This window comes from Gadus macrocephalus, chromosome 9, assembly GCF_031168955.1.
Source record: "Gadus macrocephalus chromosome 9, ASM3116895v1".
In the NCBI taxonomy this organism is placed as follows: domain Eukaryota; kingdom Metazoa; phylum Chordata; class Actinopteri; order Gadiformes; family Gadidae; genus Gadus; species Gadus macrocephalus.
The window spans coordinates 6,999,112-7,026,234 of record NC_082390.1 but is presented as its reverse complement, the minus strand read 5'-3'; the positions used below and the strand labels follow the sequence as shown (position 1 = coordinate 7,026,234).

Below are 27,123 nucleotides of genomic sequence, written 5' to 3'. Positions count from 1 at the left end.
AGCTCTAGCGTGTGACTCTAACCGTGTCTCCCCCAGGGAGAGCCTCTACGCTGGGGGCTGTAACGGCCGGGGCTCCAGGTCTCTGCGCCTGGCCTCCACGGGGAGCCCCACCCTGGAGGAGGACGGCATCTTCCTCAACTCGGACAAGAGCAAGCTGCTGGAGAGGGCCCAGGGCATCCTGCTGTGAGGAGGCCGCACCGATGGACACACACACATACATAGAGACGCACGCACTCACACACACACACATAGACATAGAGACGCACTCACACACACACACACACACATAGACATAGAGACGCACTCACACACACACACACACATAGACATAGAGACGCACTCACACACACACACACATAGACATAGAGACGCACTCACACATATAGACATAGAGACGCACTCACACACACACACATAGACATAGAGACACACACACACATACACACACATAGACATAGAGACACACACACACACATAGACATAGAGACGCACTCACACACACACACATAGACATAGAGACACACTCACACACACACACAGACATAGAGACACACTCACACACATAGACATAGAGACGCACTCACACACACACATAGACATAGAGACACACACACACACATACACACACATAGACATAGAGACACACACACACACATACACACACATAGACACAGACATAGAGACGCACTCACACACACACACACACATAGACATAGAGACACACACATAGACACAGAGACACACTCACACACACACAGACATAGAGACGCACTCACTAACATACACACACATACACATAGAGACGCACTCACACACATAGACATAGAGACGCACTCACACACACACACACAGACATAGAGACGCACACACACACACACATAGAGACGCACTCAAACACACACACACACACAGACATAGAGACGCACTCACACACATACACACACATAGACGCACTCACACACATACACACATAGACAACATAGAGACGCACTCACACACATACCCACACATAGACGCACTCACACACATACACACATAGACAACATAGAGACGCACTCACACACATAGACATAGAGACGCACCCACACACATACACACATAGATAAAAACATAGACACACATACAGAAATGCATACAGAAATACACACACCCACCCATGCCCACATAGATAAATGCACGCACACACACGCACACATGCGCGTACACACACATGCATTCACGCAAACGCAAAGACACACACAAACACATTGATAAATAAAGCACACACACACACACGTTTTGTTACTTTTCAGTGGTAGCACCGGTCACATGTCCATGATCTTTGTTGTGTTTGCCTACCACTAACCTTGCTTTTCTTCCTGTTCTTCCTCAGGAGAAACAAAAACTACAAAAGTAAACCTTCCCTTCCCAAGGTAAGAAAATACACTATGATCATGACCGCTGTTTAACAGAGAACTGCCAACTTTTGTATTGATATATTAAACAATGATTGTGTGTGTGTGTGTGTGTCTCTTTGGTGCACCCGTAGCATCTGTTGGATGTGAAGTCTCTGCGCTACCTGAGCAGCGTGACGCTCCACGACCGCATCACCAAGTCCCTGCTCCACCTGCATAAGAAGAAGAAACCGCCCAGTATCAGCGCTCAGTTCCAGGTGTGTGGGGACGTCGCCACCTGCTGCCTGAATATATGAACTACAATGCTACGCTCAAGGATGCTTTCAGGACCGGATATATTGTCTTATATTCATAAGATAAGATAACAGGAAATGTTCTGATATTCTAGATGTTGTTGGTTCTGTATGCAGGCGTCCCTGAATAAGTTGATGGAGACCCTGGGTCAGTCGGAGCCGTACTTTGTCAAGTGTATCCGCTCCAATGCTGAAAAGGTTTGTCCCTACTTTTTCTCAGCCATGCGCAGTGGTTTTGTGCCTTTTAAGGGAAAGGAAAGTGAAGATGTAGAATTTAACATTTGTCGCTCAAAGGCAGATTTGGTCCACTCTTTTTTTTATAATTTTTATATTTATATATATATATATAATCTTTCTAAACGTTTATCCGTTTTTTTGTATGTTGCCTTCCTTTATGTTCCTGTTATGTTGTGTCCCTTGTTAAGCACTTTATTTGCAATTGTTTGTACGAAAAGCCCTCTATAAATAAAGTTGGATTGATAGATTGATTCACTGTCCCCTCAGCTCCCGTTGCGGTTCAACGACAGCCTGGTGCTCAGGCAGCTCCGGTACACGGGCATGCTGGAGACCGTCCGCATCCGCCAATCAGGGTACAGCATCAAGTTCACCTTCCAGGTAAGACCCGCCCATTCACAGCCAACAGTTGGAACTGATAAAACATCGGCAAAACCGTGTGAAAGAGCTCTGGCATGTCATTAACCTTGAGGTTTCTTCTTCTTCTTCTTCTTCTTCTGCTGCTCCTCCTCCTCCTCCTCCTCCTCCTCCTCCTATTCCTCTTCCTCTTCCTCCTACAGCACTTTGTGAGTCACTTCCTCATCCTGCTGCCTCGTGGAACCAGCCCAACCAAGGCGGGCATCCGGGACTTCTTCCGTAAGATCCACCTGGCCCCAGCTGGGTATCAAGTGGGCAACACCATGGTAACGACCCCCACCCGCGCACTGAGCATGCTCGTGATGTCATGTTTGTGATGTTTGTATCACTTGAGAACTTTTCAGAATCAGAGCAGGTTATTCTTGATAATAATGAGGTGTGTTGTTGTTTTAAAGACTTAGTATTGCATCCAAAGGTACGATACAGAACATCTTCTGATATATTCTAAACTGAACTAATACAATGGGATGAAATCGGAAACGCATCTAATCAGATCAATTCTGACCATGATCTAATACACTGCGATGAAACGTAATGCAATCTAATCAAATTAATTCTACTCTGAACCAGTCTATTGTGATCCGATCAAATTTGAACCCTGTGTGGACCCCTGTGTGGACCCCTGTGTGGACCCTGTGTGGACCCCTGTGTGGACCCCTGTGTGGACCCTGTGTGGACCCCTGTGTGGACCCCTGTGTGGACCCTGAGTTGACCCCTGTTTTGACCCCGGGTTGACCCCTGTTTTGACTCCGGGTTGTACCTGTGTGGGGCTCTCTGTTGACCCCTGTGCTGACCCTGTTGGTGACCCCGTTGCTGTACCTGTATCTACCCTGTTGTTGACCCCTGTGCTGACCCTGTTGGTGACCCCGTAGCTGTACCTGTATCGACCCTGTTGTTGACCCCTGTGCTGACCCTGTTGGTGACCCCGTTGCTGTACCTGTGCAGGTGTTCCTGCGGGAGGCGGAGCGGCAGCACCTCCAGAGCCTGCTCCACCAGGAGGTGCTGCGGAGGATCGCGGCGCTGCAGCGGCGCTTCAGGGCCGTGCTGGAGAGGAAGCACTTCGTCAGGATGAGACAAGCCTCCTCTATGATCCAGGTAACAGCGTGGCCTGGAACCAGGGGACCTCTAGGACCCAGGGGAGGAGGGTGCAACCAGAGGAACCGTTTGGTTCCTCTGGTTGCACCCTGTCTGAGCTCATGGTAAATCACCTTGGATCAGTACCTGCTAAATCGCTAAAAAAGTAAAGATGCATAGAAAATGGAAATTAACAGTTCTGCTGTTCATTTGGTTCTGCCCAGAAATTATCCGATTTAAGGTCTGCTTCCTTAAGAAGTGTGTGTGTGTGTGTGCGCGCGTGTGTGTGTGTGCACACTTAAGTGTGTGTGTGTGCATGTGTTATCTCGCGTGCATGTGCCAGTCCATACTTGACCCCAACGTCAGCCTCGACGTCATTGGCTCATCCCCCGGTCTCTCCCCTCCCTGTCCCTCCCCCGTCTAGCGGTGGTGGCGGACCCACCTCCGGAGCCGGGCGGAGTCGGCCGTGGAGCCGGCGGCGGCGGAGGCGGCCGCGCTGCGTCTGCAGGCGGCGTGGAGGGGGTTCCGGGAGCGCCGGGCCTACCAGGAGTGTCGTGAGGCGGCCGCGGTCCTCCAGAGGAGCTGGAGGTCCTGCCTCGGCCGCCGGACTCTGGCGGCCGTCGTGATCCAGGGCTCCTGGAAGGCGTGCAGAGAGAGGCGCCGCTACAGGAGGATCCAGGACGTGGTGGCGGAGCTCCAGGCGGCGGGCAGGGGATACCTGGCCCGACTCAGGTGACTAGGATGGGGGTCGGTGTGTGGTAGGGAGGGGGGCAGGGATTTGGGAGACAAGGGGCCATGCTGTTATGGTGTTTTAACTAACCTGCTAGTTAAGTTTGAACGAAATGCTAGGGAGGGTTTGGAGAGAGAGAGAGAGAGAGAGAGAGAGAGAGAGAGAGAGAGAGAGAGAGAGAGAGAGAGAGAGACTTAAAACCAAATGCTTTCCTGAGGATGAAGACTGCTGCACGTGCACATGTTAAATCACTATTTTTATGAGGATTTGGTCCCTGTGCTCGCAGAGACTGCGTGTGCAGAGTTTTGTGCAGGCGGGTCACATGACAGAAGGGGTAGCTCTTTCTGCTGAGAGAAGGAGAGGGTGAGAGAGAGAGAGAATATGCTGACTTTGGCTGGCTAGGTTGATTTTTATTAGTTTGACCCTCCCGGATTTAATGCTCATCCTTTTGCGCCTCATAAAAACGCAATGTTTACTCCTGTTCTACTGCGGCATGAATCCCTGATGCTGGATGTTATGTCTGACGTCCGAAGGTTCAAAGAGCTGAAGAGCGAGCGTGACGCTAAGCAGGAGAGCAGGGACGCCAGCGGCCCCGAAGAAGAGGAAGAGGCGGCGATGAGCCTGGGTGCGGAGGACCCCGCCATCCCCGGGACGGACACCTCCTCCTCTGAGGCTGCTGGGGGGCCCGCGCCGGGACCCCAGGACGTGGAGGAGGGGGCGGACAAAGAGCAGGCCAGGGAGCGGAGCTGCAGCATGAGCGACACCAGCCTCAAGTGCCGGTCCAAGCGGGAGAGCCGCCGCATGAGGGAGCTGGAGCAGGCCCAGTTCAGCCTGGAGCTGCTCAAGGGCCGCGCCACCGGTACCGGGGGCCCCCTGCCGGAGGAGCCCGCCCGTGGTAGCGGGCCCTCGGAGGAGCGCGAGAGGTGCCCCCAGTCCCCCCGTGGGTCGCCCGCCAGTCCCGAGAGCCGGGAGCCGCTCCCCGCGGAGGACATGGAGACGGAAGGCTCCAGAAGCTCCGACGGCCCCCGGGAACACTCTCATCTAGGAGGTTCCCGGTCAGAGACTGAGCCATTGGGCACAGCACGCAGGGATTCGAACTACAATGAAATGCCAGAGTTTGAAAAAGAACAGGCTCAGAGAGCAACGTTTTACATCTCTGCTGACCAAAGCCCCGTCCACGAGCCCAAATGCGAGAGCCCCAGCAAGGGTGTGAAAGAGAGGCGAGAGTCCAGCTCTCGAAGGCCCGTGGTGGTGGTCATCAGCATGCAGAAGGAAAGCCCGGTGGATGAGACGGAGCTGCAGGCAGCCCAAGCCCTAGAAAGGACTTCTGATGTCGGGGAAAGCGTTTCGGGTTCCCGCCCGACCACGATAGCAGGTCTAGAGTTAGGCACGACTCCCAGGCCCACAGAGTCCCCCGCCATGAAACACGTACCCCCTACGGAAAGTGGTTCCCCCAAGGCCGCCCCGTCAAGCCCCCATGAAGACACTCCAGGGTCTCCAGCCATTTGCTCCTCAGAGGTGGACATCCAGTTAGTCCTGGAGCCAAGGCCCTCGATGCTGCCGGTCCTGCCCAGCCAGAAGGACAGGAAAGGGGGCAGGCCAGCGCAGGCGTGCCCCAGTGTCCATGTCCTGGAGACCAAACCACCGAAGGCCCAGAAGAAGAGTTCAGCCCAGACTGTGATCGTCAATATGACAGAGAAGCCCGCGACGACAGTGTTTTCTCCACCCAGACGCAAGCTGCCCTTCTCCAAGTGAGTACAAGATGACTTACTATTATTATACCGAGTGTAATTGCTATTATTGTACCATCGCTGGAGTAGTGCTTTGGGATATCTGACTGTTGACTGTTGCAGATCTGATAAAGACCTGGTCAACCAGGAGAGGTCTTTGTCCTTGCATGAGGACCCCTCCAGCTCCAAATCTTCTGCAGGTTCCAGAAGAGAGGTGAGATTGACGGAAAAAAAAGACACACACACGCACGCGCGCACACACACACACTGACATTCATCCAACAATCCCAAAAAACTCATCAAAAAGTATTGATGTTGAATTTGTTCATTCTGAAGTGTGTGTTTGCATGTTGCTGCCATTGATTCAGGGGGAATATTAAAGTGTTTTTGCCTTGGTACATGTTTTGTCTCACACACACACACACACACGGACAACACACACAAACACACCCGGCTGACCCGATGTCCCTGTGGAAGCAGATCAGTCGCCCCGGTCCCAAAAAGAAAGCGCGCATGTCCCGGACTCGCTCCGACTTCCTCACTCGCTGTAACTCAGAAGGGGCCACCCAGTCGGACGACGAGGACGACGAGTACTACGTCCCCGCGGTGTCCCGCACCCTGCCCCCCTCCCTGTCCCCCCCCCACCCCCACCCCCACGCAGACTGCCTCAGTGACAGCGAGATGGTAAAGCAGGACGCTCCCGAGATATCCAACCAAATATAAATGTCCGACGACCAACTGCCGCTTGCCCATCTCTCTCCCTCTTCTTTGGGGGTTTATTAGCGCTAACCTTAATGTCGGCCGTAATGGCCTCTCTTCTGAAATCCAACAAACGTTTTTTTTCCTTTCTAGCTAACGTAGCTAGCTCTTTGCCTGATCTCTTCTCCTGAATGCTCCGCTGTACACCGGCGGGAAGATCTCAAATTTCCCACTTTGTCGGTGTTGCCTCCGCAGGTGTAACTGTCAAAGGGCTGCCTCACGTTGTCCTTTATCTTTAAAACATCACACTCTTTATATAACCTAGCTCATACTTTAGCATTTGTAGAATCAATGAAGTGTAATTATATCCTTCGTTAGCTACATTTATTATCAAAGTATATGTGAATCATGCTAGCAAAACCACTTAACCGCTAGAGTTAATTCAAGCTAACTTATAGCTGTTCAGTTTACCCAAACTAACGTATAGCTGTTTAGAGCTAATGTATAGCTGTTTAGCGCTAACGTATAACTGTTTAGCTTACTCAAACTGAAATGGAGCCGCTCAGCTTACTTGCCATGGTATAGCTACTCAAGCTAGGGTATAGCTGTTTAGCTAATCCCAGCTAACGTATTCCAGGTGAGGATAACATGACGTATACATTTTACTCAATTAGAATGATGTTACATGTTGGCTGAGGTTTCTCATTCACTTCTTCCATAACACTAGTATTACGCAGAAATTAGCGTCGTACAGGACCACCCCTGACCACCTGACCCATTTTGTCTGCTTCTGGTCAAGAATATGCTCCAAGGACCACGTCTCCTTGGAAACCAACTGCTTTACATGCATGCGGGACGCAGCCGTCTGTCTCTCTTGGCAACCTAACAATCTGAATGACATTGTCGCTGAAAAGGAGCATGGCCACTCTTGAAACACCTGAATTACTTACTTTGAAGCATTTTCTTTGAAATACAAATGTGTTATTCTTGTCCATCATCAAAAGAGTGCAATTTAAGTTTGAGTATTTGAGTAAAGCTCGCTGCCAATTGAAATAGTATGAAATTCACTAAAATGACATTTAGCTAGATGAATACATGATATAAGATGCATTGCAACTAGTCTGATCCTTTACACTGAGGACCAAGACTTGTTTTACCCGCTAACTTCCTACTCACTTACTGCCTGCCCTTTATGTTCAAACCACTAACAGGAATGCACAGCTCGTCGACTCTTTCCTTAACGTTCATTTCAATCCACGCTCATGACTTAAGATCTCCTTTTATCTCCTCCTCCTCTCCAGTCGTCTCACAAAGACCAGAAGAAGATCCACAAGACCATGTCCTCCGGAGACCTGGGCAAGGTGGAGGTTCTCCGGAAGACCTCTAGCCAGGACGGAAGGTACTCTCTCTCCCCTCTGCTGCCTCCCCCTCCTGCTGTCTCCTCCCCTCTCTGATCTGTCGCCTTCATTTTCTCCACTCTCCCCCCCCCTGCCCTAGTGGGCCTTTTATGTTGTGTAGGGTTGATGGTTTCATTCAGGGCTCCAAAAGCCATTTCACCAGCATCTGGTCTTGGTAACAAGATGATGATGAGGATGATCCCAGGTTATGGACGTTTTTACATTTTTTGACAAAGAACTTGAAAAGCTTCTTCTACGATCAAGCATTTCCCGGCAGAATGTTAGCCCGTTTTAGCATTGTGGATGATTTGTAACATTTTAAGGTATACGCATTGATCTGGAAAATGTGTAGCTCGAGCATGAAGATGTGAGGTGAGGGTTCTAGGTGAGGTGTGTGTCCGTCCAACGATGGTACATCGTGTGTTTGTGATCCAACAGGATGAGAGGCAAGATGCGCTTCTGGAGTAAGACAAAACACGCGGACAAGAAGCTGTCCAAGGAGAGGAGTGAGAGTGTGGACACGCCAGGTAACGGCGGGCCTAGCCCTTGGGAGACTCTTTATGTACTATCTACATGTACTAGGTCTTGATAAGTTGTAACGTTATCATAAATTAATGAATGGAGAGAACATTTGTAGATTTTCTTTCTATTTAACCTGGGGGAAAGGTAGAGTATTCTTAAGGTCTACTTCAAAATAAACAGCCATACAAATTTGTAGTGTCTTCTACAGTCACATACATGGTCAAAAAGAAAACTTCTAAAGCTCTAAACACTTAACCCTAACTGCTCCCGACGAGCTGGCTGTCACCTTGCATGGTTGACTCCGCCGTCGGAGTCACTTTGAATAAAAGCGTAGCTAAATGCTCTTAATATAAATGTGAATGCAAAAATAAAACAACCAAATAATAATAATAAACATTGGCTCAAACAACAATGAAATGGCTAAAAAGAATTGAACTACAACCAAAGTATTTACAACATAAGTTTCACGTCGACCAATCAAACGCATGCAGACGTGACGGAGAGAAAACGCCTTCGCCATCAGTCATGACACCACTGTGTCTCCACCCCCCCCCCCTCCCCCCCTCCCCCACCTTCCTCCGCCTAACTCCCCAGCGGTCGACGGGCCCTCACCTCCCCGCAGCCCAGACGCGGGGGCCTCCCCGGGGGCTCCCAGGGACGCCAAGGAGAACAAGGAGCCCTCGCCCAAGTCCCGGCGGCGGCGGAGCGTGAAGATCAGCAGCGCTGGGCTGGAGCCCGCCCACTGGCAGAACGACGCCCTCCTCATCCTCAGCACCGCCCACGACTACCGCAGCATGAACGACTTCCTGATGAAGAAGGTCTGAGCACACACACACACACACACACACACACATACACACACACACACACACACACACACACACACACACACACACACACACACACACACACACACACACACACACACACAAGCTGGGGTTACACATACAGCATACACACACACAAATTTGAGCTAGACATACAGTACACACACACACACACACACACACACACACACACACACACACACACACACACACACACACACACACACACGCACACACACACTATTCCTCTACTGCATGTACACAGATGCATGCACACAAAAAACTAAAAATAAAATAAATCTAAATTCCCTCCCCCCTACCTTTCCCCCTCTAGATCGGGGAGCTGGAGTCTGAGGACGGTAAGAAGGACACCATGGTGGACGTGGTCTTCAAGAAGGCCCTGAAGGAGTTCAGGATCAACATCTTCAACTCCTACTCAACGGCTCTGGCTGTGAGTACCCTGTGGTCGGGGTCTTCCACTTCAATAACTTGAACTTAATCATATTACTACAGTTTGAGCATAAATGTTATAGTGTTCAACCTGATTCCAGCCCATCGAACATGTACCAGAATCCATTTATTGCCCATGCATTACTTCAAGCCAGCAAATCGAATATAACCATGCATTGGAAGTGCACAATACTGCCTCAATTATCTTTCAAATGAAATTTCCCCTTGAATATAATGACCACAACAGGGCTTGTGAATCCCTGGTATGGATAACAGTAGAAAGACTTTAACGGATGTTTTGAGGAATCTTTTTATTAGCATTGAAATTCATATCTCCACCTAATTGAGGGTTAGGAGTGTACCAGAGTACTTGTGTTGTGTAGCATCTTATCCTAGCTATCTTTGTTGTATACGGGGAATGGGTTAACCTAGCCATCGTTAGTGCTTGGCACTTGGTTCTAAGAACATCCTTACTGTACTGACAGCAATACATTGTTTCTCTTTCTAAAGAGAAATGTACTTCGCTTTGGATAAAAGTGTCTGCTAAACACCCTAAATGTAAATGCAAAAGGTTCCCAAACGGACATCAGGAGGTGAACTCACCAATCCTCCTGTCTCCCCTCTCCTCCCCTCGCCACCTTCTCCCGGCTCCCCTCCCCAGATGGAGGACGGCCGCAGCATCCGCTACAAGGACCTGCACGCGCTGTTTGAGCAGATCCTGGAGAAGAGCATGAGGCAGGAGCAGAGGGACTGGAGCGAGTCGCCCGTCAAGGTGTGGGTCAACACCTTCAAGGTCTTCCTGGACGAGTTCATGACGGAGTACAAGCCCATGGAGGGCACCATCGGCAGGGTGAGGAGACGTCGGGTGGGGGCGGGGCTGGGGGTGAGGGGGAGGTTGGGGTGGGGGTGAAGGTGAGGGTGGGGGTGAGGGTGGGGGTAGGTGAGGGTCGGGGCGTTGTGTGGTTACCTTGGTCATTTAGCAGACTTCCCTCCGAAGGGACTCATGGGTTTGGCTGAGAACGATCTAAGCTGAGTATTAATATCTGCATATATATAACATACTGTATATATTAGTACAAAATTATTAAGAGCCAAAAAATATTAATCAACAACATATTATTTGCTGACCAACAAATTGTTCTCCTATAATTTTTGACATCTGTATGACATGTTTTATTATTTTTTTCATAAATTATAAATTTTATTCTAGGTCGGTTAAACATGAGTAGATAACCACATTAATAGTGGATGAGAGATATGTCGTTTTTGTAATAGGCTGATTGATTGCCGCGTTTAGACGATAGATTCGATTCAACGGAAAAACAAGTCAGATGTTTAAGGTCAAAGGCAGGAAATGGAGGTCAAAGAGTTTGCTCAAATATTCATGAACTGTCCGACCATTTAGACCGAACAGCGTGTTGTTAAAGTACCATCGGTTGACAGAGTGGTTTTTAAAAGCTGCTTCGTCGGATTTCATAGAAAACATTGTCAAAGTGCTTCGGAGCCACTCCCAGTGGGTGTGTGTGGAGCTTGGGGTTTGTAGACTGGAGTCACACATTCACGTGCCTGGCTTTCTCTCATCCAGCCAGCATTATCTTTCATTCACTGTTTTTATTGTTGTTTTTGTAATTTAGAACACAGAAACTCTGTACTCTTTACGACAAAACTATAAAGTTGATTATAGTAGAGCTTATGCCATTGAGTCTTTCATAGAGAATTAAGGAAGATAAAAAAAAATGTTGCTGTTTGTCCCAGGCTTCTAAACCAGAGCGGAAGAAGAGGAGGAAAAAGGAGAGCGACATTGTAAGTTTATTCTTTCTGAAACTCTAGCTAACTCATTTCTCGTTTCCCTTTAAGAGTATGAGCTTGTAGAAAGACCTGAGCACAACCCTTGGATTTGCTTAGAAATTGCAATTTCCTAGAAGATTGAGAAGATCAAGAGTGGGAGGTTAAAGATATTACGATATGATTGGCTTTGAAGGGAGGGTATTCTCTTGGACGAAAAATGTCTTAAATTAGTTTTATCTGTGTTTTATCTAGCTTTTTCAATTTTTACTATATCAATAATATTATTCAGGTTATAAAAAATATATGTATGCCATTGAATATTGCATAAAAAAACCACATGATATTTTTGATCAATGATTTTGGGATTCAAGGTGTTGATTTATGATAAAGTAATGCATAAATAAAGTAATACATTTAAAACAATGGTTGAATGTTTATTAGTGCTGCGCAGTAAGCGTCTCTGCTGCCTCCTACAGGTGGAGGAGCACAATGGCCACATCTTCAAGGCCACCCAGTACAGCATCCCCACCTACTGTGAATACTGCTCCTCCCTCATCTGGATGATGGACAGAGCCTGTGTCTGCAAACGTAAAGAGCAGTGTGTGCACAGACACACACACACACACACACACACACACACACACACACACACACACACACACACACACACACAAACACAAACACACATACAAACAATGATAAACACACACATACACACAAGCACATACAACACAATGACACACACACACACACACACACACACACACACACACACACACACACACACACACACACACACACACACACACACACACACACACACACACACACATAACACAATGATAAACACACAAGCACATACAACACAATGATACAGACACACACACACACAACACAATGATAAACACACACACAAGCACATACAACACAATGATAGACACACACACACACACACACACACACACACACACACACACACACACACACACACACACACACACACACACACACAACAAAATCGAACAACACAGACACCCAAACACAGATGGCCACTTGGATTGATAAATATTGTTTCAATATACATTCTACCAACCGGATGCCTTCTTAGTCCGTCCTGTGTTCACCAGTAACATGCAGAGCAAAAAAAAGCAAATGTCTCAAGCTTCCTACTATTCCGAAGCAACACACACAGACACACACACACACACACAAGTGTGCGCAGGCACACAGACACACACAAACACCCTCACTACTCGTTCTAATGTTCCTCTAACTCAATTGCAGAGGCCCTCATGCCATAACTCCAACTTCCTCCCACTCACACATTACGTCCCCATTTTCTCTTTTTCCATTCTCTAAACATTGCACTCGCACTGTCGCACACACACAATCAGACACTCACGTACACACAAAACACACAAAACACACGCAATGACCTTCATGCCAAAGAGTCTGAGTAATTTCATTTGACTTCCATTAATCAAACTTAAGTACTCGGGAAGCCATCGCCCTCCATTTTGGGGTGTAGAAAGGATTAGCGTGCAGAGCAGAGAACAGCGCTGGTCCTCACCACACAGTGCACTGCATCCTCTGGGATCAGAGCACCGGAGGTTGGCTCACCTCCTCCTCCTCTCCCCCGCTCTCCAGTCTGCCGCTACGCCTGCCACAGGAAGTGCTGCACCAAGATGACCACCAAGTGCAGCAAGAAGGTAGGAGACGTCCGGACTCTCAGCATGTTGTAGCTGTGGATGTGGAACCTAGAGATCAGACTGGTGTATACTGCGCTGATGTATCTACACTGTCCGTTGTTGAAGCACCAGTTTGCTCAATATGTGGTTCCACTATTTTCAATTATGTTAACTAATGTTCATGCCTAGTTACCTTTTTGAATCAATATTTATTAATTATCATTTGTTTTATTTTATTTAAAATAAAAAAAATGTTGTTTAAGTGCTTGGAAGGCCATGGAGATAATCTAGAATTAGTAACAACATCTCATTTATCTTTACGTGTGTGTGTGTGTGTGTTTGTGTTTGTTTCTGTGTCTGTGTCCATGTGTGTGTGTGTCTGTGTCCGTATGTGCGTGCGTGTGTGTCTCTGATTCCATGTAACAGTACGACCCGGAGCTGTCGTCACGGCAGTTTGGGGTGGAGCTGTCACGCCTCAGCAGGGAGGAGCACACGGTGCCCCACCTGGTGGAGAAGCTCATCAACTACATCGAGATGCACGGCCTCTACACCGAAGGCATCTACAGGAAGTCTGGCTCCACCAATAAGGTCAAAGAGCTCCGCCAGGGGCTGGATACAGGTGGGAAGGACAGCATTCTAACCTCATACAATTATAAATAAGGAATGTAAATGTGAAATACACTTTCATGCAAGTCCCAGGGTTACCGTTGAATGTAGTGGTACTTTCTATGAACTGTAGGGTGTAGCAATGTGTCAACTTGAGCCTGTTTCCTTGGCCATAGTCTCACAAATCAGGCTTTGGAGAAGATTAAGTCTTTAGACTTCGATAAAGCTCGAATCTGATGCAAAATGTAGCATTTTATTATGACCTATTATGCTTATAATGCTGAGTCTGTAAGGGTTACTGGTATACAGGAAACCCCCTTCAACACTAAACTCTGTTTCTGCTGTTCCAGATGTGAGCAGCATGAACCTGGACGACTACAACATCCACGTCATCGCCAGCGTGCTCAAGCAGTGGCTCCGCGACCTGCCCAGCCCTCTCATGACCTTTGAACTCTACGAGGAGTTCCTCAGGGCTATGGGTAAGGCGTCCACTTGGCCTCTGCTCTTCCTTTCAGTTGTCCACCTTCTGTGTCAAAGTCCTACAGGTGTTGACCCGGGTGCTTTTCAGTGTGGGGGGGCCGTGTGGTCTGGGGTTCAGCGGGTCTCCCAGCCGAAAGGGTTCCTGATTTAAACACAGATGTCCGCAGTGTCCTGTAGGCCTCCTTAAGAAAGATGACCCCTGACCCCCGAACAACTCCCTACTACATTATCATTGATGCTTCCCATGCTGTGTACATACCGATACTACCGATATCTCTTCTGTATATTTTTATTTATGTATATTTTGTCCTCTTTATGAAATTCTGCTACTGTTGCTACTGTACTATCTTAACAACGCCTTAAGAAAAGATTGGCTGTAAGTCAATCTGTGGTCAACGCTGAATGACGGAACAGTAAGAGCTCCTCGTGGAGACAGAGTCCCCTGAGGTGTGTGACTGACAGCCTGCTGGGCGGTGTGTTGTCGGCTCCAGGTCAGCCAGAGAGGAGGGATGTGATCCACGGCGTGTACTCCATCATCGACCAGCTCAGCAGGACTCACCTGAGCACCCTGGAGCGCCTCATCTTCCACCTGGTCAGGTGAGTCTGGGGCCTGCAGTGACTGACCAATCACATGCTGACCTCCCCGGCAACACCCTCATGAAATGTTTTTGTAATAGCAACTACGGCGAGGGACATCTCGACGATTTCGTCACCAATATTTGATACTTTCCCAGTGGTTTGATTTGTAATGTTTGGTTGCTATCGGATATTTACCAAAAGCATTTTAGGGGGTTCACATTTTAAAGTGGGACCTAAATTGTATTTATGACTCGACATGCCTTGATCAACGGAGGTGTGTGTCAACATTGATCAACATTGACTGTCTGAATCAACACCCTGGCTAAATGAATATATTTTGTGTGTGTGTGTGTGTGTGTGTGTGTGTGTGTGTGTGTGTGTGTGTGTGTGTGTGTGTGTGTGTGTGTGTGTGTGTGTGTGTGTGTGTGTGTGTGTGTGTGTGTGTGTGTGTGTGTGTGTGTGTGTTTGGTGGTCCAGGATCGCTCTGCAGGAGGACACTAACAGGATGTCGGCCAACGCCCTGGCCATCGTGTTTGCCCCGTGCGTCCTTCGCTGCCCGGACACTATTGACCCTCTGCAGAGTGTCCAGGACATCAGCAAGACCACAGCGTATGTTTCCAGCCCCCCCACCCCCACATGTTCTAAAGGAGTGGTCTTAACGAGGGTTCTAGAAGAGTGTTCTTACCAAACGTTATAAAGGAGTGTTCAGCACTCTAAAGGAGTGTTGTTATCGAGCACAACATGCCAGCTGTGTAAACCGTGAATGAATAGAAGGAGGATTCCAAAGGAGTGTTCTGAATGAGCGCTATCTCCCTGCAGGTGTGTGGAGCTGATCATCAACGAGCAGATGCGCAAGTACACGGCTCGCCTCAAGGACATCAGCAGTCTGGAGTTCGCTGAGAGCAAGGCCAAGAGCAGGCTCATGCACATAAAGAGCTCCCTGGTAAGATCAAAGCCCCTGCAAATGTCATCTGTGTCTGATTGAGTCAGCAGTATGTTTAGCCAATAGGCTCTGGGATGATTACACATGCAGTCACCATTTCATGTACAGCAAGATCCAGCTCTTCTTGAGGATTATTCTGAAACCTTTCTACGTCCCTCCCCATGTCCTTTACCTTCCCCCCCCCATACATCTTACAGAAACCTGTACTAATCGCTGTTAGGTTTCTGCGTCGGTTTCACGGTGTCAAAGTTCCACAGAGCAGTATGCTTCCAAGTGTATGTTGAAAAGTATGTTTCCATGGCAACCGTACTCCTCTTGAGGCGGTTTTACCAGCTCAGTGTGCTCCAGACATCAGACCCACACCCATGGTTTTTCTAGTGTTATGAGGCATTCATAAATAGGAAGTCGATCAACACTTTGATACATCGCGTTTTGTGTGTGTGTGTGTGTGTGTGTGTGTGTGTGTGTGTGTGTGTGTGTGTGTGTGTGTGTGTGTGTGTGTGTGTGTGTGTGTGTGTGTGTGTGTGTGTGTGTGTGTGTGTGTGAAATTGCACACGTCTTTTCCGCACTCCACAGAGCAAAGAGCGCATTCGGCGTAGCAGCGGCAGCAGCCTCATCCCCTCGCCGCCCCTTAGCCCCAAGGGGGCGCCCCCGGAGGCGGAGGAAGGGACTGCAGGAGAAGCGGGAGGAGGAGAAGAAGAAGGAGGGGGAGAGGAGGTGGAAGAGGGGCCGGGGCTTAGCGAGCAGCAGCAAACGGCCTTGCAGCACGAGGAGAGGATACTGACGGCGCAGATCGAGAGCCTGCAGAAGGAGAAGTACGACTCATACATTTTGTTTCCTGTTCCTGTTTCCAACCAACCGGACTACGGCCCCTAGATTAGTAGTTTAGGATATACTATTCCTATAAGCAGCTACTTTTAAGTTGAAGTCTAAAAAGCGCTATTGTTTTGCAGCTATTATTTTGTTTATGTCCACCCTTCCATTATATTACGACAGAAGAGATAAATCAAGGAATCAATTTTTTTGTTTGTATCTACCTCTGTCTGTCGGTTGCCTGTCTGTCTGTCTGTCTGTCTGTCTGTCTGTCTGTCTGTCTGTCTGTCTGTCTGTCTGTCTGTCTGTCTGTCTGTCTGGTGTGTGTGTGCTTGTGTGTGTAGGGAGGAGCTGACCTTCGAGATGCTGGCGTTGGAGCCCCGGACGTCTGACGATGAAACCCCAGAGTCTGAGGCCTCCATCGGCACGGCGGAGAGCTCGGAGAACATCGCCATGGAGACGGAAGGGGCGACCTCCGGCCCTCATGGTGGGTGTGGTTAGGGGTGGGTGTGGTTAGGGGTGTGTCCAGGTGCAGAGGAAAAAAAACAAACCTATCTCTGTGTCGTTCAAATACTTAAATATGTGAATAAACAGAAACATAGTGTCCTCACATACTCACTCTCTCAACTCGCCCCCTCTCTAACGCTACGCTCTCTCCCTCTCTCTCTCTCTCCGTCAGGGCGAGAGACCCCCCTCTGCAGGAAGGCCGAGGCCAAAAGCCGACGCACTCAGCGGCGACAGCCAGACTCCTCCCCCTCCTCTTCCTCCTCCTCCTCCTCGCCGGCCACCACTGCCGCCGCCGCCGCCTCTGCGCTCTCCTCCTCCTACCACCTGCCGCCCTCTCTCTCCTCCGCCTCCTCTTCCTCCTCCTCCCAGCCCTTCCCCCACCGCTTCCGCTCCTCTTCCTCGGGCCCCCTCCTGACCTCGTGCCCCCTGGGCGCCCCGGAGCCAGACCTGGGCGCGGTGGGCGCGGCCGTGGGCCAGAGGGGCAGCAAGATCCGCCACCGGCTCCGGCTGAGCCGCAGCTCGCCGCGCGACCCCACCGAGGCGCAGCGCAGGGAGACGGGGGACTTTGGCTCGGCGCCGCATCAGCTGGTTCTGTACGGCAGCAACGAGTTCATGGTGTGAGCGCCTCCGGTCTGAGAGGGGAAGGGGAGGGAGAGAGGAGGAGGAGGAGGAGGGGAGGAAGAGCGCTTTGCTGATGACCGTATGCTGTGGGGGAGGGGGGCCGGTGTTGACACACTCCCCCCCCCCCCCCCTCTCCTCTCCGGGGGTTTGGATACACACCGAAGGTAAAGGATTAAAGGACCACGGCGGAACCAGTCAGAACTGGCCACATGCCAATACTGTTCATTAAGAAAGAACTCAAAAAATAATCCTTTTTTTTTTTTTTTTTTATGTTACCAACGCACCGGGTGGGGGGGGGTGATCCGGGCCTGCCGCACAAGTATTCCCGCCGAATTAGGCCACGCCCATCGCCCCCTGTCACATCGAGATGCTTATGTGCTTATGTGACGCCATTCATTCGGCCACGTCACACGTTAATATTATTATCATTGTTGTTTGTTGTTATGTTACAAAGGAAGCGGAGATGTACATAGACTGAAACTCCTGGTGTGAAAAGGTTGTCCGAAATCAATATTACCCCTGTTGCTCTCCATCTTTCTTGCTCTCTCTCTCTCCCTCTCCCTCTCCCTCTCCCTCTCCCTCTCCCTCTCCCTCTCCCTCTCCCTCTCTCTCTCTCTCTCTCTCTCTCTCTCTCTCTCTCTCTCTCTCTCTCTCACTTTCCGTTTTTCTCTCTCTGCCTCTCTCTCGCCCTCTCGGAAGGAAGTCCACTTTTCTTTGTTATTGTTTTTTGTGTGTTTTTCTTCCCGCTGTGTTCCCCCCCCCCCTCGTACCTGAATTACAGTTCACGGGGCCAAATGGGAGGTGGCTTCCACTGATGACCAGTGATCTCTGAGAGATGAGGTCGCCTCATCCCCCATCCGCCATTGTGGGAGGCCTGATGTGAAGAGTCGACCGATCAGCCATACACGGTGTCGTTCAGTACAGCGGGGAGCTGTCCCTGAGGCCGCCATGACGCTCGTATTGATTTAGACATATCAGTGTTAATGTGTTTGTGACTTGAAAGTGGTCTCATTTTGTTATGGCTGTTCTTTTTATTTTTTTATTTGGTATTTGTTTACTTTTGGTGTCATTTTGGTGATCAATCATTGTTGAAGATGCCATGTTTTCATTGTTGACTGTGTGTGTGTGTGTGTGTGTGTGTGTGTGTGTGTGTGTGTGTGTGTGTGTGTGTGTGTGTGTGTGTGTGTGTGTGTGTGTGTGTGAGAGAGAGAGTTCTGCATGGGAACACACACGCATACACCTGCGTTACACCAGGTGTGTTCTGAGCCATATTATTCTGTTTGTGTTGCCATTTTGTTCCATAACTGTCCAATGCATTCACTTCCTTTCTGGTGATTGCTGGGAAAAGTAGCATAAACTTTGTGTCTCTCTGGTCACATCACATAGTAGTAACCAGCCTGGACTCCTAATGGAAAGCTATCTAGCTAACATGCTATCAACTCCTTTTGGACTAGTTACACTCTTTCATTCTCTCTCTCGCCCTCCCTTTACAGTATTTAAAGGGATTAATATCCAGTCTATGTCAGCTATATGCAAAGCTTTTGACTATAAATACGTACAGATGCTACAACCCCCTTCTATAGCTACAGTATATCTTGCTTGCAGTGATGAGACGCTATGGCGCCAGTCGACCACTAGTCGGCCACAGAGCGTCTTTCCACTACTTTGGAAAGTGCGCTATTCTCGGTTTTAGCATGTCGTCTAAGATCGCTTTTAAACACATAAGGACAAGGACAGAGACATAGTGATGTATGATCTAACGGGAGCAGTCACTACCAACACATAAAACGTGTTTGTTTGTTGAAAACAAAATGTTTTTTTCTTTTCAAGGGGTTGTTGTGAATAATGGTGTTTCGAACCTAAGAAGATATTTGGGAAGATATTTCTTTCTCTGTGAATTACAAGCTATTATTTAAGAACACGTGGTTTGTGCTTGTTTACGCTGTCCACATGGCATTCTGCAACAACAAAAAATGAAAAAAATGAATGTACCGATTACTAGGAGGCATGCTCTGCTTTCTTTTGGTTATTTGTTTGTCTTTTATATACCATATATAGTACTATTTATGATCATGTTTCGGGGTGTACATTGGTCAAAAAAGAAAGCTTGTTATAAATGGATATATTATCCTATGTACGATTCATTATCTACTATTAATCATTGGCACGGTTTGGACAGGTCATTATCTTCTGTCGTATTTGTGCCGGAAGTTACCGACCTTAATTTGAGCGGTGAAACTCGTTTTCGGCGTCCATCTTGGACGGACACGGCCTTGTATGAGGTGCAGTTTGTGTAAAATGTATTTTATTTTTTATTTGAATATTGATGATTGTCCAAAAAAAAAAAATTCATGAGGGTAAAGCTTCTGCTTATTAAAAAAAGGCAAACTGGAGTCCGACCTCAATGGCTTTTGTGATTCACATAAATATTGAATGAAAGAAAGGGGGCCTCTGGTGCAGCATCATCGTAATGAACCCAAATATGGGCGCAGTTCTTTACGTTGGGTGTTAAAGAGGGTGTTTTTTAAAACCTTGTATATTGTCAGATTTAATCATCAACATAGTAATCTATGCCTAAAATAAGTCCCCAATTTAGAGGAAAAAAAGGGGTAAAATACTTCCCTTTAATATGTGAACGTCCCACTCTGCTGTGCTCTTTAAAATAAGTAATACAAATTAAGTCCTTCCTGGGGATGGCTACATAAAGGCTATTTTACACTGTTTAACAAAGATGAAAGTTAAGCTATCCCTTATAAGAAAACCTAATATTTCTCCTCTAAATTCTCAGTCATTTCATCAGTTTTCCATATTTTTATCTTACATGAACTGTTACAGTCCCAACTGAGTCCTACTTGGGAACTTTAAGTGTTATTTGATTTTAGTTGTTTACTGACTTTTTAAAGTTTATTTTTATTTATTTAAAAGGGACAGTGTACATTAATCGACATGTCCATAGGACATGTAAATGTACCAGATTTAGTTATACAAACTTATTTTTCATCTGTAGTCCCCAAGTTGACCTCACTATTTTAAATAATTTCCATAAATTATTTAGATCTCACATTTGAATTGTTACTTTTGTGTAATCACGTCTGTGCACCCCCCTACATATCGATATAACATATGTGGTGTTCAGCTCCACTGGACCCAAGGGAAATAAAAGTGTCGGAAATTAGATGAAAACAAGTCAACGTGGTTTTCCTCCTACCTGGGCCTACTGGTATTGCTAAACAAATATTTAGAATTGCAATTACGATACGATACGATACAACTTTATTAATCCCCCGTAGGAGAAATGTGTTGGGGCAATAGACCTTCTTTCCACCACTACCTCCAGACTGTCCAGTTGAAGTCCTACAACAGAGCTAGCCTTCCTCACCCAGCCTTGATGCCTCCTCCCCAGCATGCCCCAGCAAAGCACAGTGTGCTGGCTGCCACAGACTGATAGAACATCTTTAGTAGCCTGCCACACATGTCAAATGACCTGAGCCTCCTGTAGAAGAAGAGAAGCTCTGATTCTTCCTATAGAGGGCCTCTGTGTTGTCTTTCCAGTCCAGTTTGTTCATGCGCACTCAAAGGAATTTGTACGCGTCCACTGTCTCTACTTCAACCCCCTGGATGGTAATGGGGGTTGGGGGCTTCCTGCTCGGTCGGAAGTCCACCACCAGCTCCTTGGTCTTGCCGATGTTGAGCTGGAGGTGGTTCTCCTCGGACCATCTGACGAAGCCCTCCACCACTACTCTGTACTCGTCCTCACTGATGCAGCCCACAATGGAGGTGTCATCCGAGATCTTCTGTAGACGGCACCGTCCCGAGTTGATGGTGAGGTCAGAGGTGTAGATGGTGAAGTTAAAAGGTGAAAGTACTGCTCCTTGTGGTGCACCGGTGTTGCTCATCACCACATCTGCTCTGCAGCCGCATGTACTGTGGCCTGCTGGAGAGATAGTCTCCAATCAAGGCCACCATGTCGTGGTCTACCTGCATCGTTGAGAGCTTCTTCACAAGCAGGAGAGGCTGGATGGTGTTGAACCCACTGGAAAAGTCAAAGAACATGACTCTCACTGTGTTCCCCGGCCTCTCCAGGTGTGAGTAAGCCCTGTGCAGCAGGTAGATGATGGCATTGTCCACGCCGAGTTGAGCTTGGTACGGAACTGCAGTGGATCCATGGAGTCGCACACCTGGGGCCTGAGGGGAAAAACGGTCTGTCTAGTTACTGGACCAGATGAAATGAGACGGAGAGGTAATGAAGTCTGTCGGCACGAGGACCTTGGATTTATTAAGTAAAGTGGCAACGGTTATACAGAGTCATAAAGCGTGAGAGATCGAATATGTCTAAGTCCCTAATCAGCGCTGATGGTTCGTCCAGAGCTTCGCCTCCGTGGAAGGTCTGCTTCAGAAGAAAAAAGGGCCAAGAGTCTCTGTGTGATACAGTTTTATGCTGTATCTTCCTCTCGATGAGGTGTGTGCGTTTGAGATGTGTATGGTTCTGTGTGTTTTTGCTTGACCCAGGCCCTAGTATATGCATGTGTATCTTCTTGTGTTCTTCCTAACGGGGGAGAGCTTCAAAGAGTCTCCTGTTTGTGGCTCTCCCGTTCTTGAGGATGACTGGTGCATTGTCTGAGTGTCTACCATTTGCCTGGAGGAGAAATGGGGCCTTGGCTCTGGCCTTGGCCTGACTATATTATCATGTGTGTGTTATGTGTTAAAAGTTGACTATATTGTAATGTGACTGCCATGTGATGTGCTCATCAGGCGTTAAAAGTTGACTACCGGTATATTGTAATGTGACTGCCATGTGATGTGCTCATCAGGCTAGGGTAGGAGTTAGCTATATTTATAATGTACATGTGATGTACTCAGCAGGTTATTTTGCCCAACAGGCCTAAGGTGTTGCAGTACCAGTCTCTCAAAGGTGCGAGATCAGCAGCACTGGTTTGTAGTCATTGAGAGAGCAGGGAGGTGCTATCTTAGGCACCGGAACAATGCAGGAGGTCTTCCACAGCTGGGGCACCTTCTTCAGCTTCAAAGAGAGGTTGAAGAAGGGTTGGAACAATCCTGCAAGTGTTCGGTTGATGTTATCTGGACCCATTGCTTTGTTCCTCCAGAGCTTTGATAGCTCCAGTCTCACCTGGCTGGATGTGATGAAAGAAGCGAGAGGGGGGGGGGGGGGGGGGGGCAATGGCAGTGGCAGGGTTAGGGATGAGGGTGGTGAAGGAGGGGGGCCCATCAGACTGGCCTGCTGAGCTCACAGGAGCGGGGGTTGAGTAAAACCTATTAAAAAACAGGTATTTTGCAAGTTTGTACGGCTGGACCATGCAGTTTGTGTCCCGTGATTATTACATTATTAAAGAAAAATTAAAATACCATTAACATCCTATATTCTTTGGGCTTAGTGCCCCAAGAGAAGTGTGACACCGGTTATTAATAAGCTTTGTTGTTGAGTCATTTATACAACCCAGGGAATTATTATCTTTGATTTCGTTTTTTCATTTATTAACATAACAACAGATGTACAGATGTGACAACAGAGATAATGTAAATTAGCCTTGTGTCTATAATCTGGCTCAATATTGTGCATTGTCCCTGTCAAATAAACGTAAAATAAAGAAAATACAAATGAATATAGGAATTTGACTGGACAATCCCTGTGACTGTTATTCAAGATAAACTACTTAACTCTTAAATGATCATGTGTCCTCTGAATGCGTTGAGGACATCACGCTTCTTACGAGCTTTCCAAGATAATTGTTCTTCTCTTACGATATTCTCATGAATACTATTGATCCCGCCTCTGCAAACTTTACAGTGGAGCCAACACGCAGGGCGTACCCGCGACACCCCTTGATACCTAATATTATTCTAATTCAGTTAAAAGAACAGTTGCATTGACTTCCGCCCTCACATTTGCCTTTTTTTTCAGGGAATTCCTGCCCATTTGCCGATATGCAGTCAGTGGTAATGTATACCTACCTATATTTTACACACGAACATAGTTAATCGAATGTGTATTGTAACAGTTGAAGTGTAATTTAATCTCAGTTGTTTACAGACTTTCTAAAGTTGTTTTTTTCCTGAATGACTTATAATTTCGATTACACAGTCCAATTGTTATCCCAGCAAACATTTACTCCACGTGCGTCGAGCCCAACAAGTCCAGTAGTCGTCAAGTCACCACGTGACTTAATTTCGAGCATTTGCCGTTTCGAGCATTTGATAGTTATGTTATTAACCTCTAGTTCTATGTTGCAAGCTACGCCGTCTAGGCTTCGCCTGGGTTTATCCCGTGCGCATGCTCGTACGGGGAAGCCTAGAGGGCGTAGCCTACATGAGATATAGTTCTTAGAGGAATGGTGACTTCAAGGAAAACTTATTTTACAGTGATGTAACACTCACGGCAAACATTTCTGCATCCAACAATTCGCCGAGTCACAACGTGAATTTATTTCGACCATTTGCTGACATGAAAACATATTGGTGTTCAGGGTGCCGCAAGGGATCCTGGGGGGGGGGGTGTTTGGACCATGGGTTTGGACCATAGTTTGGACCATCGCGAGTTGGACCTCTGGCGCCCTCCTATGTCCTTTGCGGAGGAGACATTGTGTGGGGTTTGTTTATCGCTATGGGTGGGTTAGCGTTGCTGTTACTGTGTTGTTGTTCCCGACACCGTCACCGAGACGTTTATGTTGGCTAGTAATAATTTTGAGTGTGTTTTGGTGTGTCGTGTGTCGTGTGTGTGTGTGTGTGTGTGTGTGTGTGTGTGTGTGTGTGTGTGTGTGTGTGTGTGTGTGTGTGTGTGTGTGTGTGTGTGTGTGTGTGTGTGTGTGTGTGTGTGTGTGTGTGTGTGTGTGTGTGTTCATTAAAGGCATTTCTCGTAGTCGTGCGGTGTGAGCATGGACATATTATAGGATGTGAGGCGTGCGAGAGTTGCATGACCACTTAAACCTGTGCTCCCGTGTCCCGTCCCGTCTAGTCCTTCTCGCGCTGCTCGCCACAATATATAGGCCTAGGGAAATGGTGATTTCGAGGAAATCTTGTTTTGCAGTTAACTGAATAAACAATGTTTAATTGAACAATGATATAACAGTGTATATGTGTGTGAATCGTATGTTTTACACATGAATGTGTGTTATTGAAAAGTGTTATTATTCCAGACGCAATATGCTATCATGTAGGCCTAGACCTATAAGGCCAATAGGGGCTAATTAATAATTATTCGCTGAAGGCGAAGTGAATAGTGTACTAATATACAGGGATGGACTGGGACAAAAATCTGGCACAGGACTTTGGGAATGAGAGGCCTTTCATGAGACAGAGAGAATAGTGTGTGTCGAATTTTGCCACTGTGTAAAATAATATACACTAGTCCTTAACCGTGGATATATGTGCATTGCAAATACATGTCAATGTTTGGATGTGCGTGTGGTTAGAATTGTGTGAGGATCACAGGCAAATATTTTATTCAGCAACCTTGTCCATATTGGAAATTAAATGTGCCTAGAAAGGTAAATCAAGGGGTAAAAGGTTCCAGTGGCTTTATCTAGCCCAATATTGCTATCCTTGATATGAACCAAAGGATCTAGGGGTTAAGCAGTTGAGCCACATCCTATTTTACAGTAGTATATCATATTCAATAGAAGATTCAGAAATAAATTACACTTTATCACAGGTGTCTTTATTCAGTTACAAGTTAAAACGAGTACTCCTCAAAATCCCCGTTCCCTTAAGATAATGTTGATATGTGATAACGTCGGCAAAGGGTCAAAATAAAGTCACGTTGTGACTTAACATCTGTTGGACTTGTTGACGACGCAGTTTGAGGAAATGTTTGCTGGAATGGAGAAGTAAAGTAGAGGTTGTAAATATGTTTGACACGTGCAGCACAAGAGCTATGCTTGTTATAGCACAGCTCTGTACATATTGTTATATGTGCTCTTTCTCACCCTTTGCAGGTGTTCTTTGACCTGGAGACCACGGGATTGGGTAAGCCTACTGCACACTGACACATTTTCATCACTTATCTGTCAAAAGTTTAATCAGGCATTGGCCCACTCAGATCTATTTGTATATTACATAGTATACCAACAACTTGTCTCTACATGTAAATCTGCCTCCTGTTGTGATATTACATGTCCTGCACCTCTGAATACATTAGAGATTATCACTGTATGCTTTTCGATACGTCTCCCAGAACTCCACTCACTCACTCATGCACGCACGCTCGCTCACCCACTCCCCTCCCCTCCCCCTCTCAGACACCAAGCGATGTGATATCATCCAGCTGGCGGCCATCAGCGGAGATGACACCTTCAACATGTACATGATGCCTCAGGTCGCCATCGACAGAGGGGCCACGGCGGTCACAGGCTTCAGGGTCCATAATGGCAAACTCTTCCAGAACGGTAGAGCTATGAACACCGCCATCTTGCACGAGGCCCTGACCTCCTTCCTTGACTTCCTGTGGTCCTTAGAGCAGCCCGTGCTGCTGGCCGCGCACAACGCCAGATGCTTTGACATACCTGTACTGGACAGGGCGCTATTCAGGTGTTCCCTCGACGAGGCGTTCCAGGAGCTGGGCTCCAGATTCTTGGACACCTTACCGCTCAGTAAGACGCTGTATCCATGGTTAGGCAGCCATTCACTGCCGAATCTGTCTGACCACTTCCTGGGAAAACGCTACAATGCCCATGATGCATTGGAGGATGTTACAGCTCTGCAGGAGCTGTACTATTGTTGGAATCTCAAACCACGCTATGTGGCTCGATGGTCATTCTAGCAGCCGCTAGATCTATTTTGCATTGTTGTTTAATAAACCCAGCTTAAAACCAACCAATCTTTTTTAATTGTCTCATTAAAGGTCAATGGATGGCCCTATGCCGTTGGTTAGTCTAGTTATTTCACTTTAAAAAGTATATCTCTGGCTTTAGCCTTCCTGCTATGAATTTCACACCGTATTGTCCGATGGTGTGACGAGTTTGCAGCTTTTACCAAAAATTCCTAGGGGGCCCCTCCAACCAACTTTCATCACTATTATGTTATAAATAATCTGCCCCAAACAGTGTCTTGTACAAAAACATTTTATTTTGAAAAAATATATTAAAAAAACCGAAAACAAACCCCTTTAGGGGGGTCTGGATGCAATACCCCCCAGAAGATTTTTTGTGATTTGAAAATGTAAAAGAAGCAATCTGGTATATTTTGGTGAAGAGAATTTCAGGACTTAAAGACAACTTTTATTTCAGTTCAAATGATGGAAAGTACTTCCACTTCTATTTTAACTTTGTATTTATTGCTTACATGTCCAAAACAAAGGCAATCAATCAATTTCCATTAT

General features: G+C 47.4%; 2 protein-coding genes and 1 long non-coding RNA gene across 3 annotated transcripts in view; 2 read left to right on the top strand and 1 right to left on the bottom strand.

The window, feature by feature from the left end:
• The window catches only part of LOC132464937 (unconventional myosin-IXAb-like), a 91,729-nt gene extending 71,544 nt beyond the window's left edge, over nucleotides 1–20,185 (top strand). The window contains 27 exon segments of the mRNA XM_060061571.1: nucleotides 37–183; nucleotides 1,373–1,412; nucleotides 1,529–1,651; nucleotides 1,805–1,885; nucleotides 2,192–2,302; nucleotides 2,482–2,604; nucleotides 3,284–3,433; nucleotides 3,837–4,144; nucleotides 4,676–5,893; nucleotides 5,996–6,086; nucleotides 6,353–6,556; nucleotides 7,873–7,970; nucleotides 8,407–8,495; nucleotides 9,085–9,308; nucleotides 9,652–9,768; nucleotides 10,429–10,617; nucleotides 11,523–11,570; nucleotides 12,032–12,143; nucleotides 13,203–13,264; nucleotides 13,670–13,862; nucleotides 14,200–14,328; nucleotides 14,821–14,926; nucleotides 15,386–15,517; nucleotides 15,728–15,851; nucleotides 16,428–16,666; nucleotides 17,009–17,151; nucleotides 17,344–20,185. Coding sequence (XP_059917554.1) covers nucleotides 37–183; nucleotides 1,373–1,412; nucleotides 1,529–1,651; nucleotides 1,805–1,885; nucleotides 2,192–2,302; nucleotides 2,482–2,604; nucleotides 3,284–3,433; nucleotides 3,837–4,144; nucleotides 4,676–5,893; nucleotides 5,996–6,086; nucleotides 6,353–6,556; nucleotides 7,873–7,970; nucleotides 8,407–8,495; nucleotides 9,085–9,308; nucleotides 9,652–9,768; nucleotides 10,429–10,617; nucleotides 11,523–11,570; nucleotides 12,032–12,143; nucleotides 13,203–13,264; nucleotides 13,670–13,862; nucleotides 14,200–14,328; nucleotides 14,821–14,926; nucleotides 15,386–15,517; nucleotides 15,728–15,851; nucleotides 16,428–16,666; nucleotides 17,009–17,151; nucleotides 17,344–17,792 — 5,050 coding nt within the window. The 3' untranslated portion in view covers nucleotides 17,793–20,185.
• Nucleotides 20,186–23,524: 3,339 nt separating this feature from the next.
• LOC132464253 (uncharacterized) lies at nucleotides 23,525–24,315 on the bottom strand. Its single transcript, XR_009527208.1, has 2 exons — nucleotides 24,223–24,315; nucleotides 23,525–24,051 (listed from the first exon to the last, which is right to left on the bottom strand). It is a non-coding gene; the product is annotated as an uncharacterized LOC132464253 (long non-coding RNA).
• Nucleotides 23,525–26,618, top strand: LOC132464252 (uncharacterized). Its single transcript, XM_060060539.1, has 3 exons — nucleotides 23,525–23,747; nucleotides 25,742–25,772; nucleotides 26,045–26,618. Exons 1-3 carry the CDS (start codon nucleotides 23,736–23,738, stop codon nucleotides 26,563–26,565), a joined length of 564 nt encoding a protein of 187 aa, XP_059916522.1. The 5' UTR covers nucleotides 23,525–23,735; the 3' UTR covers nucleotides 26,566–26,618.
• The last annotated feature ends 505 nt before the right edge of the window (nucleotides 26,619–27,123 follow it).

Excerpts from the sequence above, each read along its gene's own strand:
- LOC132464252 (XM_060060539.1), top strand. Across the intron at positions 25,773-26,044 it reads CCTGGAGACCACGGGATTGG|ACACCAAGCGATGTGATATC; the intron begins GTAAGCCTACTG and ends TCCCCCTCTCAG.